A 15,303-nucleotide genomic window follows, 5' to 3' on the forward strand; every position below is an offset into this window, starting at 1 on the left:
TAGGAATAGCATATTGTCCACATTTTACAAATAAGGAAACTGAGGCTTAAAGAGGTTTAAATAAGTTTTTTTTGAAAGGTCACATAGCCAATTAATGGCAAATCAGCTTCTGTGATACTCCATATCAATGATATGCATTTTCCAACCATAAAGCCAGATTCTGCCATGTTTCTTCATGGGTATGATATCTAATTTCAAATTTGTACTCTTCTTTTACTCCTTATCTTGCTCTGTGGATTTTCCTTAAAGTCTCACAAAAATGCTTTGTGGGGAAAAAAATCTATTAGTGAATCGTTTCTACTCACAACACCAAATGGATAGGCTTTCTCCACACCGATAAGCAGTTCCGACACCAACTGGGTGTCCTACAATTGAATTCAATTCTGACACCAAGTACCCAGAGGTAGTGCAGACCCCACAGGTTGGAGGCTCAAGATTGCCCCCACTTCAGATGCCAGCCATGAGGACCAGGGGACACCCGTACTTCTGACCAGCCAGCTAGAAATCGGGGGTTCCCACACCCCATCCTCGGGTTTCAATAATTTGTCAGAACAGCTCACAGAACTCAGGAAAACAGTTTACTATTCCCAGTTTATTATGAAGGATACAATTCAGGAACAGCCAAATGGCAGAGAGGCCAAGGCAAGGTACGGGGCAGGGCAGAAGTGCAGAGCTTTGTGCCATCTCCAGGCATGCCATCCTCCAAGAACCTCGGTGTTTACCAGCCCAGGAATTTTCCAAACCCCATTTAGGGTATTTCTATGGAGGTTCCATTGGCTGTGGGGATTGAAATCATTTTCCAGCCCTTCTCCTCTCCTTGTAGGTTGGAAATTGGGGCTGAAAATTTAAACCCTCTAACACCTGGTTAGTAACAAGTCCCATCCTGAAGCTATCTAGGAACACACCAAGGGTTATTATTAGTAGCATAAACTCAGGTGAGGTGGAAAAGGGGGCTTGCTGTAAACAGTAAAAGATGTTCCTATTACCCCTATCACTTGGGAAATCCCAAGGGTTTTAGGAGCTCTGTATCAGAAACTGGGAACAAAACCCAAATACATCCTTCTTACAGTATTGCAATTAGTTTTCCCTGTGATAAGCATTATTGTTTGCTATTACAAGGCCTTAACCACTTGAATAAATCCAGACCTACAGGATTAAGCTTCTGGCTCTGTCTACGCAGCCCTATCGACTCTGGCTCATTCCCCACCGATTTCTGCAGAGATAGCTTGTGATCTGGAGGCACCAAACCATGTTTGGTTCCGTGCAACTGGATCTACCCTTTCAAGCATTCAGAAATTGTTTCTTAAATGTCCTTTCCTCACCATTCTCCTCCCCTGCTGGGCCTGCAACTTCCCACTTACTCTCAATTAATCGCCTAAACCCCTCTAAGCAGTAGGTGCTGATCTCTTCTTTTTATAGTGGTGAAACTAAGCTTAGTCGTGCACCCTGCCTTCCTCCCCCAGATCACTTCTGGTCTTTTAATATCTGCACAATTCCCCACCTTTCTCCTTTTGCTACTGCCTCATCTCTCCGCCCTGAACTCCCTTCCCTCTTACTCTGACCCATAGAATTTGGGGCTATCCTTTGAAGCCCAGAGAAAATTCCATCTTTTTCATGAAACTTGCCTAGGTTCCTAGTAAAGTCCACGGCACTTTCCTCTGCACCCCTTTGTAACTCCTTCCAGGCAGTCACTGGGTCTTAATCATTTTATAACCCCCGTGGAGTTTAGCAAATGAATCTTGTACTTAGTGGGGACTCAAGACATTTTTGTCATATCAAATAGAATCCAACTGATGTAGCCCCAACTCATTCCCTTTTCCACTGACTAGTTATTTTTAGAATTCCAGGGTTATTTTAACACACACAAAAAACTCTTTGCTTGCTAAGCAAGCTCCATTTTGGCTGACTTCAGGAGAAAGGGAGATATTAGCCCATTATTTATAGAAGGTGTTTTATTGTATTCACCAAAGGATAGTGGGGAGAAGAATGCAACAGTATAACAATGAAGGAAGGAAATGAACTAATTCCTGCTTTGGGGGAAGTGTACAACAGCTGTGCACCCAGCTGTAGGAGTGTTTTCAAAAAGCAAAACAAAACAGAAAAATGATTAATTGTATACACTGAAGCCAATAGTGAGCACTTTTAGGAGACATGAGGGAAGGTCCCACCATTGTAGTTATCTGTATATTCTAAAATTGTAAATGAGGCCTAAGACCCAAACTATGGGAAAAGGAAATGCCTGAGGGAATATTTTATGTGAAAATCGTTAAGTTTTCTTTGCGCTATTCTCTTTGAACTTCAAAGAAAAGGAAATGATCAGAGGGTTATTACAAATGAAAGAATATTCACCAGGACTTTTCTGGGATGAGAAAAGTGTCATTTATGTTGGGAGAGTGTATCTTTCTATAAATTTTACCCCCTCAGGTTCAGTAGGATGTCTTTCAGCACTTAAAGAAACAAGAGTTTTTATATTTGTCAAATTTTGCTCCCAAAGAAAAGCCTATTTGCCATTATGTTTGGTTTATTGCCAAAATTGAATACAACTCTTTAATAAAATAAATCCAATATGTTAAAGGGAAGAGCAAAATGAGATTTTTTTCCCAGTTCAACAGGTAGAATTGAAGTAACAATCAATTTAATTAGGCAAACAGGGCATACCAGTTAGAACGTAGGATTCCCCGAAGCCTTGTGAAATACAATGCAGACAAAGTGATTCTATCTAGCCCCGTATTTACAATTGTGGAAATTATATGTGTAATTATTACATAAATATTCATCAAGATTCCTTGGATGAAACCAGGTACAAATGAAACAAAGGAATGTTATACATCAGATTTATAGCATGAGTGAAAAAAGTAGCCAGCCCCTTCCCCTGCAATGCTCATCACTGTACATCCCAGACTTCGCAGAGAAGTGGGGTAAACTTGTGGTCGTTCACTCTCCATGACATCAGCATCTCCGCGTGGTGGTGATTGAATGTCCTCAGTTCGGTCAGGCGGCCCAGCAGACAGGCAAAATGTTGAGGATTTTCAGGCTGATGGATCTTACACAACTTCTGTAGCACGTCGAGCAGTGGCTCCTGAAGCTTCTCTATTGCCTCTCTATCCTTTATGTACTGTCTGTCTGTTTTGAAGTTGGAAATAAAACGACAAAACAGAAAAAAGTGGAAAAGCATTAATTTGGCATAATTACAGCAATGCTAACTTTTCTGAAGTGTAAGCTTACAAATGTTGTGCACTTAAAATGTACACACTGTGTCCAATTGGATGAATTTTTATATATATACACACACACACACCTATATTCATGTAATCACAACTAGATCAAGATACAGGACATGTAATGCTCCAAAGAAACCTCCCTAAATTCCCATTCCAACCAGAAACACTAAATGTGGACATAGTGTCCTTTCTGGTGGGTATAGCTTCAGCAGTGGAATGGCTGGGCCATAGGGCACATGCATAATTTTAGTAGGTTCTGCCGAAAAGTTTTTTTTTTTTTTATCATACATTATAATTTTTATGGTAAAATAAAGTAACAACTAGCACTTGCTCCCAAATTATTACATATAAAAACACAGATACGTTTTATGTACAGAGGTATTCATTTCAACATTGTTTAGGACAATTTGGAAATATCCTGAATATAGTAAAAATTAGGTAAATGTTTATATATCTACACAATGGAATACTATGCATATATTACAACAAACTCTTACCAATATAATTTTTTAATGACTTGTGAAAAGACTTTTGAAGAAATGTAAACTTAGAAGACACAGTGTGTTCTCTATTATGTTAAAAAGTATATAATTTCATTTGTATCCCCGCTCAAATATCAACCACTTAGAAAAGCCTTCCCTGAAAAGTACTTAAAATAGCATTTTCCTGCCACTTTCTTTCTTTATAGTCTCATTGTTATTTTTTTGTAACATTTGTCACCTCCTGAAAAATTATTTGTATTTGTTTCTTCATTTATTATTTTTTTTCACCCTCCTAGAATGTAAGCTCCTTGGGAGCTGTATCCTGCTGTATCCCCAATGTCTAGAACTATGTTTAGTACACAGTAGGTGTTCAATACACATTTATTCAATGAATGAGTATCATGTTTAGAAAAAAGACTGACTGTTACACTAAACTGTTAGCAATGGTTCAATTTGAATGGTAGAATTGTAGGCCATTTTACTTTTTCCTTATATTTCTGTGTTTTCCGGATTTTTTTCAATAAATATTATTACTATAATACAGAGGAAAACATGGCATAAAAATTAAAACATAACATAGAAATTACCTGGAGAGAGGATGACAATTGCTGTGAGCAGAGCATATTCTTCTTGAGTCATTTTCAATTCCCCAATACTTTTATAAAAACTAAACATAGGCGTTATATAGTCATCAGAGATACCTGTGAGGGAAGTTGCAGAATCATAATAAAAGTTTTGAGTAACTGAAAAGGGTAAATCTAGAAACACATTATATATATATACATATGTTACTTTTTGCACCCATATGCACACATTCAAATACTTACTTATAGATCCCAAAGGAAGGTCACTGCAAAGATCAGTTAACGAAATCTTCAATATACAGCCTATTCAGCATTATCTTTGTTCCAGTCACTACTGAATAATAAATGATAATGCTCCCAAACTGCCAAAAGAATCCCAGGAACTTCACTGTTTTCTAGATGGTATTTAGTTAATCTTTTTAATATCAATATCTATAATCAATGCAGAGATAGCATCTTAACAAAAAGTGGTTGTTCTTCAGTCCAAAAACGTAAACAGCTTCATTTAATAAATAGGCCAGGGTTCTTATCAAAGTGTTCTGATCTCTCTCTCTCTGAAGTAGCAAACCTTTTATTTATCCATTGCCTCCTAAGCATTGGTACTTGGATGTTCTCTTCAGACTCAATATGTCCAAAATCAAGGACACTGTGTACAGAACTAAACTCTTGCAATTTCCTCCAAATCCACTCCTGTCCTGGCGTTTCCATGCTCAGTGGCTGCTAGCCTCACCCACTCAATTGCCTGGTCTGACAACTGACATTCAGGTGTCCAGTCCTGTGGCTTCTACCTGCTCAGTCTCAAGTGATATCCACAGCCCTCTCTACTGCACCTGGCACCGGCTTAGTTTAAGCTCCCAACTCTCTTCATCTAGGTCTTGCAGTTGCCTCCTTACTGGTCTTCCGGCCTTCAGTCTTGTCTTCCAGCCACCCTCTATTCAGATACCAGAATGACCTTTCTAAAAATTCAAATCTTTCTCCCCACCTCTTCTTATAAACCTTCAAAAACACTCTGTGGCTTTTGACATACAGTTTTAATTTTCTCCCTTTGTGCATAGGAACCTCTGAGACCTGTCCCCTGCCTATCTCACCACTCGAGATAATAACAACAGGAGTTCATGTATAGTGTGCACTCACCATGTACGAGGCACTGTTCTAAACACTTATTGTGCTAGAATTCATTTGATATCTCTAAATCCCACGAGGTAGATTCAGAGAGGTTATATAACTAGCCCAAAGACACACAGCTGGTGAGAGGTAGGAGCAGGATTCAAACCACAGCTGGCAGGCTCCAGAGTGCTGACGGTGAGCTGTGACTAAGCTGCCCCACCTTCCCTCACACAGCCTTTCCTCTGGCCACCCTCAGCCACACGCGGTTCCCCAGGCAAGTCACGCTGCCCAGTTTTTGTAGATGTTTTTCTCTCTACTTGGAATATCCCCCTTCTCCTTTATCTAGCTCAGTCCTCTCTGTAATTTAAGACTCCTTTGTGCCATTTGCCCCACTCATTCAACAAATAGTAGTTTGGCACCTGTTCTGTGCAAAAGAGCCTTTGGCTGGGGAATCGTGGAGACAGAAAAACAAGCAAAACGACAGCAACAAAAAACCTGTGATGTGACTTAAGAATGAATTAAGATGAGGATGAGTTTTTCAGGACTCATCCAGATGGAAATAGACTGATCTTTTCCTTCGCAAACCAGATCTAGAGCCAAAGAGCTTTGGCTGAACCAAACCAGAATAAGATTTGCTTCCAGATGCTACCGAGTATAGTTATCATCTAACGGTACACTTCGCAGAGAGCGAACTTATCAGAAAGTCTGAATCCTCTCACCTTTAGAAGAATATAAAGAATCTTCCCAAATTGAATCCTTGGCCTTTCCCTCTCGAGTCCAAATACCACACTCCTCTCCCCTTCGACTTTGGGTTTTTTAATTGGTCCCAGTGGGCTCTATTAACAACAGTGTCTTTGTTGAACAACTTGGGGATTGCATCACGTGGAAGACTGCCCTTTACCCAGCTGTTACAGATTGAACAGAATACCCATGAGCAAACCAGATACAGCTTAAAATGCAGAGGATTGGAGTATGTGAGCCTGGAAATATCAGCTCTGGCTTCCAGTAAGCAGAGTGGTAAGAGGTCATGAGCCAGCTCTGAATTTGACGTCTGGCTCAATGACTTGATCTTGGGCACGTTGCTTAGACTCTTTAAGCCTCAGTTTTCTCATCTGTGAAATGCTGTAATGTGTAATGTAATGTATTCTCTGTAGAACAGTAATGTTAAAGAAGATAGTATCTGTAGTGTGCTTAGCACAATGCCTGGTTCACAGTAAACCTTCAATAAATGTTAGAACAAATAATTATAATAGCCATTATTATTCTTACTCAGGAGAATTGAATCAATATATTAGTTCATCTTAATCTTTATTCATCCTAATCTTAAATTTGTGTACTCTTGTTTTTATAAAACTATGTTGGAGGTTTCTTATTATTTATTTTTAATTCACATTTGTTTTGATTGGATATGTTGGTTTTAAAAAAAAAATCCCGCAAATTATAGGGAATAAATACAAATGGTCGAATCAGTGTGATTTGCCTCACTATTTTTCTAGATATTAGAGCTAAACTAAGATCTGTATTTTCTTGGTAAGGTTGTTCTTTTTCATCTTCAAAAAAATGTCAATCTTTATGCTTTTTTCAGCATTAAGGGACTACACCCATTGGTTGTAGTTACCTAAAACAATATTAATAATTCATGGTAATGCCATTATTTTAATAGTACATGAGAATTTGGGGATAATATTCAAGGCAACTGATTTGAAAATATCTGGTTTTTAAAAAATCACCTTCGGTTACCTAATTTTCCATTTCATTTGTCTTTCTAAATCCCTACTTACCCTCCAAAGATGTCACCTCCAAGACATATCTAATTACAGTTGATAATGTTTGGGAAAAATTAGGTTAAAATGTTTATTATGATTGTTTCATCTTGTGCATGTTGTAAAAGCCAAGAGTGAATATAGTGAAATGTAGAAAACAAATAATAGGAGAGTTTAAGAAAAAAAAATTTGCTATTGATAGATCAAATATAAATCTGCTTTTGGAATTAGAGTCAACAACCAGAATTAACTGTGCCGGCATAAACAAAGTGGGTGTTTCAAGTGTTTGCAAACCAGCAATTTCTAACATAAGAAATGTAACAATAACATCATCCTGAAGGGGACAGCCTTTTCCAGTTTTCCGGCTTCCTCCTTCTTCCTGGAGACTTACTTCCTTTTTGCTTGCACAAATTTGCTTCCTTTTTGCTTGCACAACCACGTAGGTGACTTTTTGACCACAAGAGGGAGCTATTTTATAACTTAACTGCAAAGACTTTGCCATGGAAAAGTTCCCAGCTGCAAAAAATCATTTATGATTTCTCCTCCTTTGTTTCTTATTTGTTCCACCTACCTCTTAAAAAAAAAAGTTTGTGATTGAAAAATTAATTGTTCAATGATCAGGAATATTCTTTGATAGAATAGCCATTTGATAGAATTAATACCATACTGCTTTAAGTTGTTTTAAATATAAATGCGTTTTATTTACTAATTAACTTCCTGGTCTTAACTGGGAACAAAAACAAAGCAGGTTTATTTGTGTGTGTGTGCGTGTGCACGCATATTATATATGTTTGTGCGTGCATATTATACAAGACACATCTTCTGGTATTTTAAATTACCTCTATGTATGATTTATTATAAATGACATTCTCAAGCTAGACTGAATATATTGTTTATGTTTAAAATGTTACCATTTGCTCTAGAAATGGCACCGCCCCATAGCAGAAAGCTTAGGGTATACCTGACATGGCACACAAGGCTATGTCTGCCTTCTGCTTTCCTTTCAAACTAAGTTCTCACTGTCCCGACGGTTTCCCTATGAATTAATGACACCGATTCTTCTAGCTTCCTAAAGCTGATTCAGTTTGTTGCCTACACGACCTGTCTACCTTCCCCATCCCTCCCCCATAGCCATATTCCGTGATGGAGGCAGATCCTAGCTCCAACCCTAGGTCCAGTCACTGTCACTCTCATTTCCCACATCAGAAGCGGCAGCAGTCAGGGACAGCAATGCAATGCTGGCCCATGAGACTAAAGGAGAGTCTACTGGGAAGCTCTTAAGAAAGATTCATACTCAGGAAGAGACCACCTCTTTTTCCTTTGGGCATTGTTGTGCCTGGACTTAATGCCTGGAACTGCTGTGGCCATTAGATGACCAGGAGGAGAAGCAGCCTATGAGTAAAGCCAAGGATAGCAGAGCAGGAATATGAGAAGGATTTTTGTTTCTGATGGATGGTTGAGCCGCTGAATTAACCAGTTCTGTTGCCATGCTTCCTCTGGGTTTCTCATTTGAGCTAATACATTTCCTTATTTTTTAGGCTATATTGAGTTAGATTTTCTATTACTGTTAGCCAAGAACATTCTGACAGCTCCCCTAGCAAGGAGCTACACTTTTTCTGTCTTCATGCTTTTTTCCCCTGAAATATGAGAGAGGACCCTTGTTAACTAAGGCACCTCACCCATGTTTCAAGGCCAAGTTCAAATGTTGGTTTCTTGGGAGAGATTTCCTGTCACAGAGAAGCATAATTAGTTGCTTCCTTATCTATGTTCATTTCTATTGCACCTATCATGATTCATATATCTCTCCTTCCCACTGGAGTATGAAATGCCATATAAATTTTATGACAGCAGGAACCAGTTACTGTGTCCCCAATGCCTGGCCCATAAAGGGTGCTGCATAGGTGTTTCTTACTCCTCTCTCTATCTGTAAGAACCTGCATCCTGCTGGTTCCTCATCCTCCTGCATGATAGGAGATCAATAAATGTTGGCTAAATTAGGTTGTAGTATGTTCTGTTAGTTCCATGTGACAAAGGTGACATCGTTGCGAGATGCAATGGGGACAAAGGATGCCATTAAGATAATGAAGACATTGTTGTGGGCCTAAGAGACTGGACTCTGTCCTCTACTTCAATGGCTAAACTCTCCCTAGTGAGTCATTCGTGCCATACTCTTGACCCTAAGTAAAAAGCTGCCATCAAAGCACCAATTCAGAAAAGAACGACTTTCAAAATAAAATATTTAATTTAAAATGCTTAATAAACAATACACTTTCCATGGGTCCTAGTGGCTAAAAATTATCTGGCCAGATTAGGTCTCACTGGTGCTTGGGAATTGCCAGAGTTTGTACTGTCAGGTATCAGACTCATCTCAACAAAATTCACTGATATTTGTGTACCTAACATGTGCCAGGCACTGTGTTAGTGCTGGGAGCACGAAGTCCTCAAGCCGTTAACAGATCAGTGGAAGAGGAAGATGCAGTCAGTCCTCCATGTCTGTGGGTTCCCCATATCCATGGATTCAACTAACCACAGATTGAAAATATTTGGAAATAAAATTGTGACTATAATGAACATGTACAAACTTTTTCCCCTTGTCATACCCTAAACAATACAGTATAACAACCATTTACATTGTATTAGGTCTTACAAGTAATCTAGAGATGATTTAAAATGTACAGGATGATGTACATCGGTTATATGCAAATACTGTACCATTTTATATCAGGGATTTGAGCATCCTCGGATTTTGGTACCCAAGAGAGGTCCTGGAACCTGTTTCCCTTGGATCCAGGGGGATGATGTACACAAATAAATATATAACATCCCAAACTGAGCAAGTACAAAGGGCTTGGGAAGTGGAGCTGAGGAACAAGGGGTTCGGCCTAAGAGAATGGGAATCTGGTCACTTGTATTCCTGTAATACTTCCTCTTAATGTGAAGATTCTTCCTATAATTTGAGTCCCAAATTTTCCCATGCCAAAATTATAATGTGGCCAATTTGAAAAGCAAAATTAGAGATGTTAGGAATTCTAAACTTTAACTTAAGCATTTTACCCTTTCCAATAAATATTCTGCCATTTGTTTCTTTATATTTTCAACCCTTCTTTCAAAGTCAGTATCTGAACTGATAGTCAGCTTAGATTTGCATCTTGGGAAAATGGAGTTCTGATACCTGTTTTCATGTTGTACAGGTTGCAAAGGCTAAAGCAGTAAAATCATAGAGCAGAAAAATCAGCACAACGTACTTTGGTATGGTAATACTAACTAGCAGCAACTTCCTCACTCTAATAAGATTATCCCTTTCCTTGACCTCATTGTCCCTATTCATTTTATCCTTTACTTAAAAGCAATTTGAAATTCCTAAATGCCGCTCATACTTCATGTCTCAACTGAAGGGCAGGAACTGTGTTTTATGAGGTCTTTATATTCCCTACTAGCCGATAGTTGGGCAAATATTAGACGTTGGTGAGTGTCAGGTGCAAGGTATAGAAAGAGTGCTGGGCTTTGAGTTAGAACAACTGCCTTTATTTCCCGACACCCTGATGATTAGCTGTAACATGCACGTATGAGGGGCCATTGGGAGTAGTACTAACAAGATGATGTACGTAAAAACAAAACATTAAAAAAAATCACAAGACACATTGTTATATAAATACTTAATTGAATATTTTTATGTCTCTTGTGGGCATCCAAAAAGGCCAAAAACTACTATAAATTTCAGGGGTTATTTATATTTGAAATGAACAGAATAAGTTGCTATGATCTGTGAGAGGTTATTGGTAATTTCCTTAATGTTAAAAATGTAAACTCATTCAGCATTAGCAAGCCTATCTCAGTCCTATCATTTTATATCATATGATTATTAAAAACTCTGACTTAAAAACCTAGTTGTATTATAATACTAGATTAGGAATAAAATTATTGATGCATTAGAATTGTGTAGAAATAATTCAACCACAGGTTTTATCAGATATATGTTCTAAAGCCTCAATTAGCATAAATAAACACTATCTCTCATTAAGTATAAGCACCTGAGGAGACAGTATCTTTGTGTATATAATCGGGATTTAATAATAACAAAAGAGTATGAATTTGAAGAACAAGAAAAGAAATTTCACAGTCTATTCTTTAAAGAGTTCTGTAGGCATAAACAATGCAACTTTCAGACATCATGTTACTCTGGAGTTAAATGTACAATAGAAATAAGAATGTGTTGTATTAGCATAAGAATAAAAAGTTATTCTTAAAGGTCATCTTGCAAGATCAGGTTTTTATGTGGCATGTGGAAGAGGCAATGTTCTGAAAATCTACTGGGAGAAGCAAATTCATAAATATTAATAGATGGAAGCATCATTATAGACAATAAACTATGAAGCAGCATGTGAGTTTGGGTGGTTTTTGTTGTCACAATATGCAGTTGATATTTGGGGAAAGTATCTTATTATGAACTAGAGACATGCATATTTATTTACATTGACCATATTTTGGAAAACTTCATTCTTGAACTTTTCTGAAACTTGAAGAATCACAAGTTCTGAAACTTATGAAATTACAAGCAAGGTTTTTTCTTTTCTTATTGATTATATGTATTTTAACCGGCAAGATGCTCATCATTACTTGCTTAGTTATTGTGTTCTTCTCTTTGCAAGTCTCCCTGCTTCTTGTCTCAAGGTATGATGAAGAAGTTAAGTTCTTGCCAGTGGAAAGTCAATAGAAGTAGTGTATGCCTCTTCTGGGTCACACCCTCACACGGAGGGTGGGCTGTTCTTTCCCTCCTCTGCCCTCCCCACTGGCCGGAATCTGGTTGTACCAAAATGATGGGGAGCCACTTCAGACCACATGGTGCAGTCAGCAGTCTATGGATGGATGAGCAGCAACACAGAAAGACACGATGAAGCTGCCCTATCAGTCCTCATGCCCAGGCTATTACAAGACAGAAACAACTTTCTATTTTGTTTGAGCCCTCTTTATTCTTAGTCTCTGTTATAGCAGCCAAACCTCTAACTAAAATTATATATGATACATGACTATTTACTTTCATGTATATTTCCCCTGGAAGACGAAGTCCTTGAGGATTATGACTTTATCTTATTCATCTTTGCCTCCCCAGTGTACCTGGCCCCTGGCAGTACTCAATAAAAATTTGTTGGAAAAAGAAAACAAAAATGAATGAACAGATAAACAAGTCCCCAGTGCATATGATCCTCCCTTGCTACTAGATGATTACCATACTGGCAGAGTCAAATGAAAACAACAGGATTCTACACTGACTCAGGGCTCATCAAGGGAGAGGGGGAGGGCTACTGAGCCACCCCGAGAAATATGGGGAGGTATTCTGAGATGATAATGTGAGCCAGAATAGCTTGATTGTTCTTAAGGTTGAGGGGATATTGGTCATCTCCACTCTACGACTCATCGTCAGAGGTGTTCTTCAGGCAAAAACACAGGTGCTTGTAAAGTGCTCAATTTGATAAAAGGAGGACTAGGACATTGTTTCTGCCAATTGGAGGTAGCTGATGTGTTGCAGAAAGGCTCCAGAAATGTGGGGCAGCCAGAAGTCAAGGGAACCTGCGTGTGAGCATGTACCTTGAAGCTTCGGATTCTTCATAACTAGGACCACTCCACTTACCCCAACAGGCTGGGCTCTGGCCCAGACTCAGGAAACCCTGGGGGGCCCCATTTTGCATCTAATTCTAGGAACTTGGCCCCAGCCTTGTTTCTCATGACGATCCCAGTCTTGGCATATTGACTAAGCTTGGAAGTCCATCTTCCTCTAAGTTTGACCACATTTCCATGAGCCTTAACTCTTATGGCATGTTATTGAAATAGACCTTTTATCAATAAGGTTATCAGGTGAGAATGAGGGTGGAGAGATGTTGGAAGTTTGAAGAGAGAGAAGAAGGTGTGAGATGGTTTCCCATAAGAATAAGAGTGGGAAAGGGGATACATGGGTGGTGCTGAGGTCCACTCGAGGTGTGTGTTCATTAACCTACAACCACACGGCTTCAGTTCTCAGGTTTGAGCACAGAGTAGGTGGAGAGTTGTATTTACTCAGAGATGGGGTGTCCTTTGGTGAGAGAAAGACAAGGAGTTGAGGATATGCTGTGAATGATCCAAGGAAGTGATCATATTGATGGACCATGAACACCAAGTCAAGTACTGAGGGAAGTGAGGTCAGGCAAATGGTGGTATTAATAGAATCAATGACCAGAGGGTTAGTGGGATGAGAGGTCAATGAATAGAAATTGTTTTAGGACAAAGAATCCTTGGAATCAGGGTCCTGGAAGCGGGTAAGCTGGAAAGTTACGGGGTAATGTTAGAGAGAAGAGATGCTTGGGACTCAGATTTTGGAGGAAGGAAGTTATTGGTATTAACAGGGTCTAGGTCTGGTGTAGGACTCATAATATCTACTCGAGGTGTTATAAAGAGCAAATGACATTTTTGTGAAGCACGGCATTGGCCGTGGAGATGCTCCATTTGGATCTCCCTTAAGGACAGCTGCAGTGTGGAGCATTGCCCGCTGTTAGCACGTGCTGCTGCCCCTGTGAACACTGAGGACATATTTACACTGGTTGTCTCCCAACTGCACAATGGGTGTGTCAGTGCTGGCCCAGTCAATGGGCAGCTTGGACTAGGTCCCTCTCCGTTGTTCTGCCTGAGACTTTCTCAGAACTGCGCTGTGGTCTGAGGCTCTCATAGCCAATCCTTCCTTCCCACTCTCTGTTCACAGGTGTCAGATCAGTGTGGTGTTATCATGTCCTGGCCTACACCTGCTCCCCCCCCCTTTATTCTTCAGGGGCATTTCCCCCAACTGGGGGAAATGGCACACTCAGTCCCATCTTGGTATCTGCTTCTTGTAGGAACTAGAGCTCACACAAACACTTAGAATAGAGCCTGACACATAGTAGGTGCTGAATAAGTATCTTTTAGTATTATCATTAACAGCCCCAGACATTATGTAAATATGCATTTTATGCTTACATATATAAATTATAAACATTTATAATTTTCCTCTTACTAATTCAGTAAACTTTTTGAGAAAACTAATTTTTTTTTCTTTTAGATGAACCAGAGCAGAAGGGATTTTCTCCACCTCATCCAGGCTGGGGAAAGGACCCAGTACTAACCTGGTGGTCACCATGAAAATGGCAGCACCTGACTTGGCTCAGGACCCAGGAGGTCTGATGAAGCCAGTCAAAGATTTAGAAAAAAGGAACCTGAGCACCCAGGAGAGAGAGAGAGAGAGAGAGAGAGAGAGAGAGAGAGAGAGAGAGAGAGAGAGAGAGAGAGAGAGAGAGAGAGAACAGCTACTAGACAATTTCCCTTCAGATATCCTATCATCAAAACACTTCATTTCATATGATAGATATTGTCTGGCACCTGAATCAACTTTAAATGACTCATCTTTGTGGATGAGGAGAGAAAGAACACAGCAGAACTTCCATACCCAAATTGCCTTTCTCCTTTTCTTACACTCAAATGCAAAAGAGGTATCTGTTCCCCAGATTAACTAGTATAGGCAAGTTTTAGAAAAATGAGACCTTTTGTTAGTTAGTTGTCAGTCTGGGATACAAATAACTCTGATATTCAGGAGAACAACCATCTGAAAAGTAAATAGATGGACAGGCTTCATAACTGAAGACAAACCTCCATTCATTCCACAGGTTTTTGTTGAGCATCCATTCCAAGCCAGACATGTGCTAGGTGTCTAGGATAAAATACTGACTCAAAAAGAGGAAGACCCTGCCTTGTGATGTTTTTATTATCGAAATCCAGGCAAAATGGCAGAATATTAAAGTTAGACATGATTTCAAAGGGATAAAATTGGTTATGGAATCTATTTCAATAGCTTTTTTTTAAAAATGAAACATGCAGCAAATAAATAACGAACCCTAAATTCAAGCTGGATTTCACAGTTTCCTTAATCACCACAGTTTCTTGATGAATATACTGAACACACATTAACCAGAGTATGATTCTTTGAGAGTTAAAGAGACCTGTCTGGAAAATGAATAATATTTTGTCACATGTCATTATCTCCCTTTATTAGTTTTTTTAAAAATTAGATTTGACTCATGGATTTTCCTAAAGAGAGCACCAAGCCAGGACTAAATAAACGACCAATGTATGCTGGTGAGGCTATATC

The 15,303-nt window shown here is 39.1% G+C and overlaps 1 protein-coding gene across 4 annotated transcripts in view; it reads right to left on the minus strand.

Moving 5' to 3' along the window:
• Positions 1 to 2,503: 2,503 nt before the first annotated feature.
• The window catches only part of NR1H4 (nuclear receptor subfamily 1 group H member 4), a 72,524-nt gene continuing 59,724 nt past the window's right edge, over positions 2,504 to 15,303 (minus strand). For all 4 annotated transcript variants that reach the window (XM_012787636.2, XM_012787635.2, XM_012787633.2 and 1 more), the window contains 2 exons: positions 4,291 to 4,404; positions 2,504 to 3,123 (listed from right to left, as the gene is read on the minus strand). In XM_012787636.2, coding sequence (XP_012643090.1) covers positions 2,885 to 3,123; positions 4,291 to 4,404 — 353 coding nt within the window. In that variant the 3' untranslated portion in view covers positions 2,504 to 2,884. The remainder of the gene's footprint in view (positions 3,124 to 4,290; positions 4,405 to 15,303) is intronic.

This window comes from Microcebus murinus, chromosome 10, assembly GCF_040939455.1.
Source record: "Microcebus murinus isolate Inina chromosome 10, M.murinus_Inina_mat1.0, whole genome shotgun sequence".
NCBI classification, from domain to species: Eukaryota; Metazoa; Chordata; class Mammalia; order Primates; family Cheirogaleidae; genus Microcebus; species Microcebus murinus.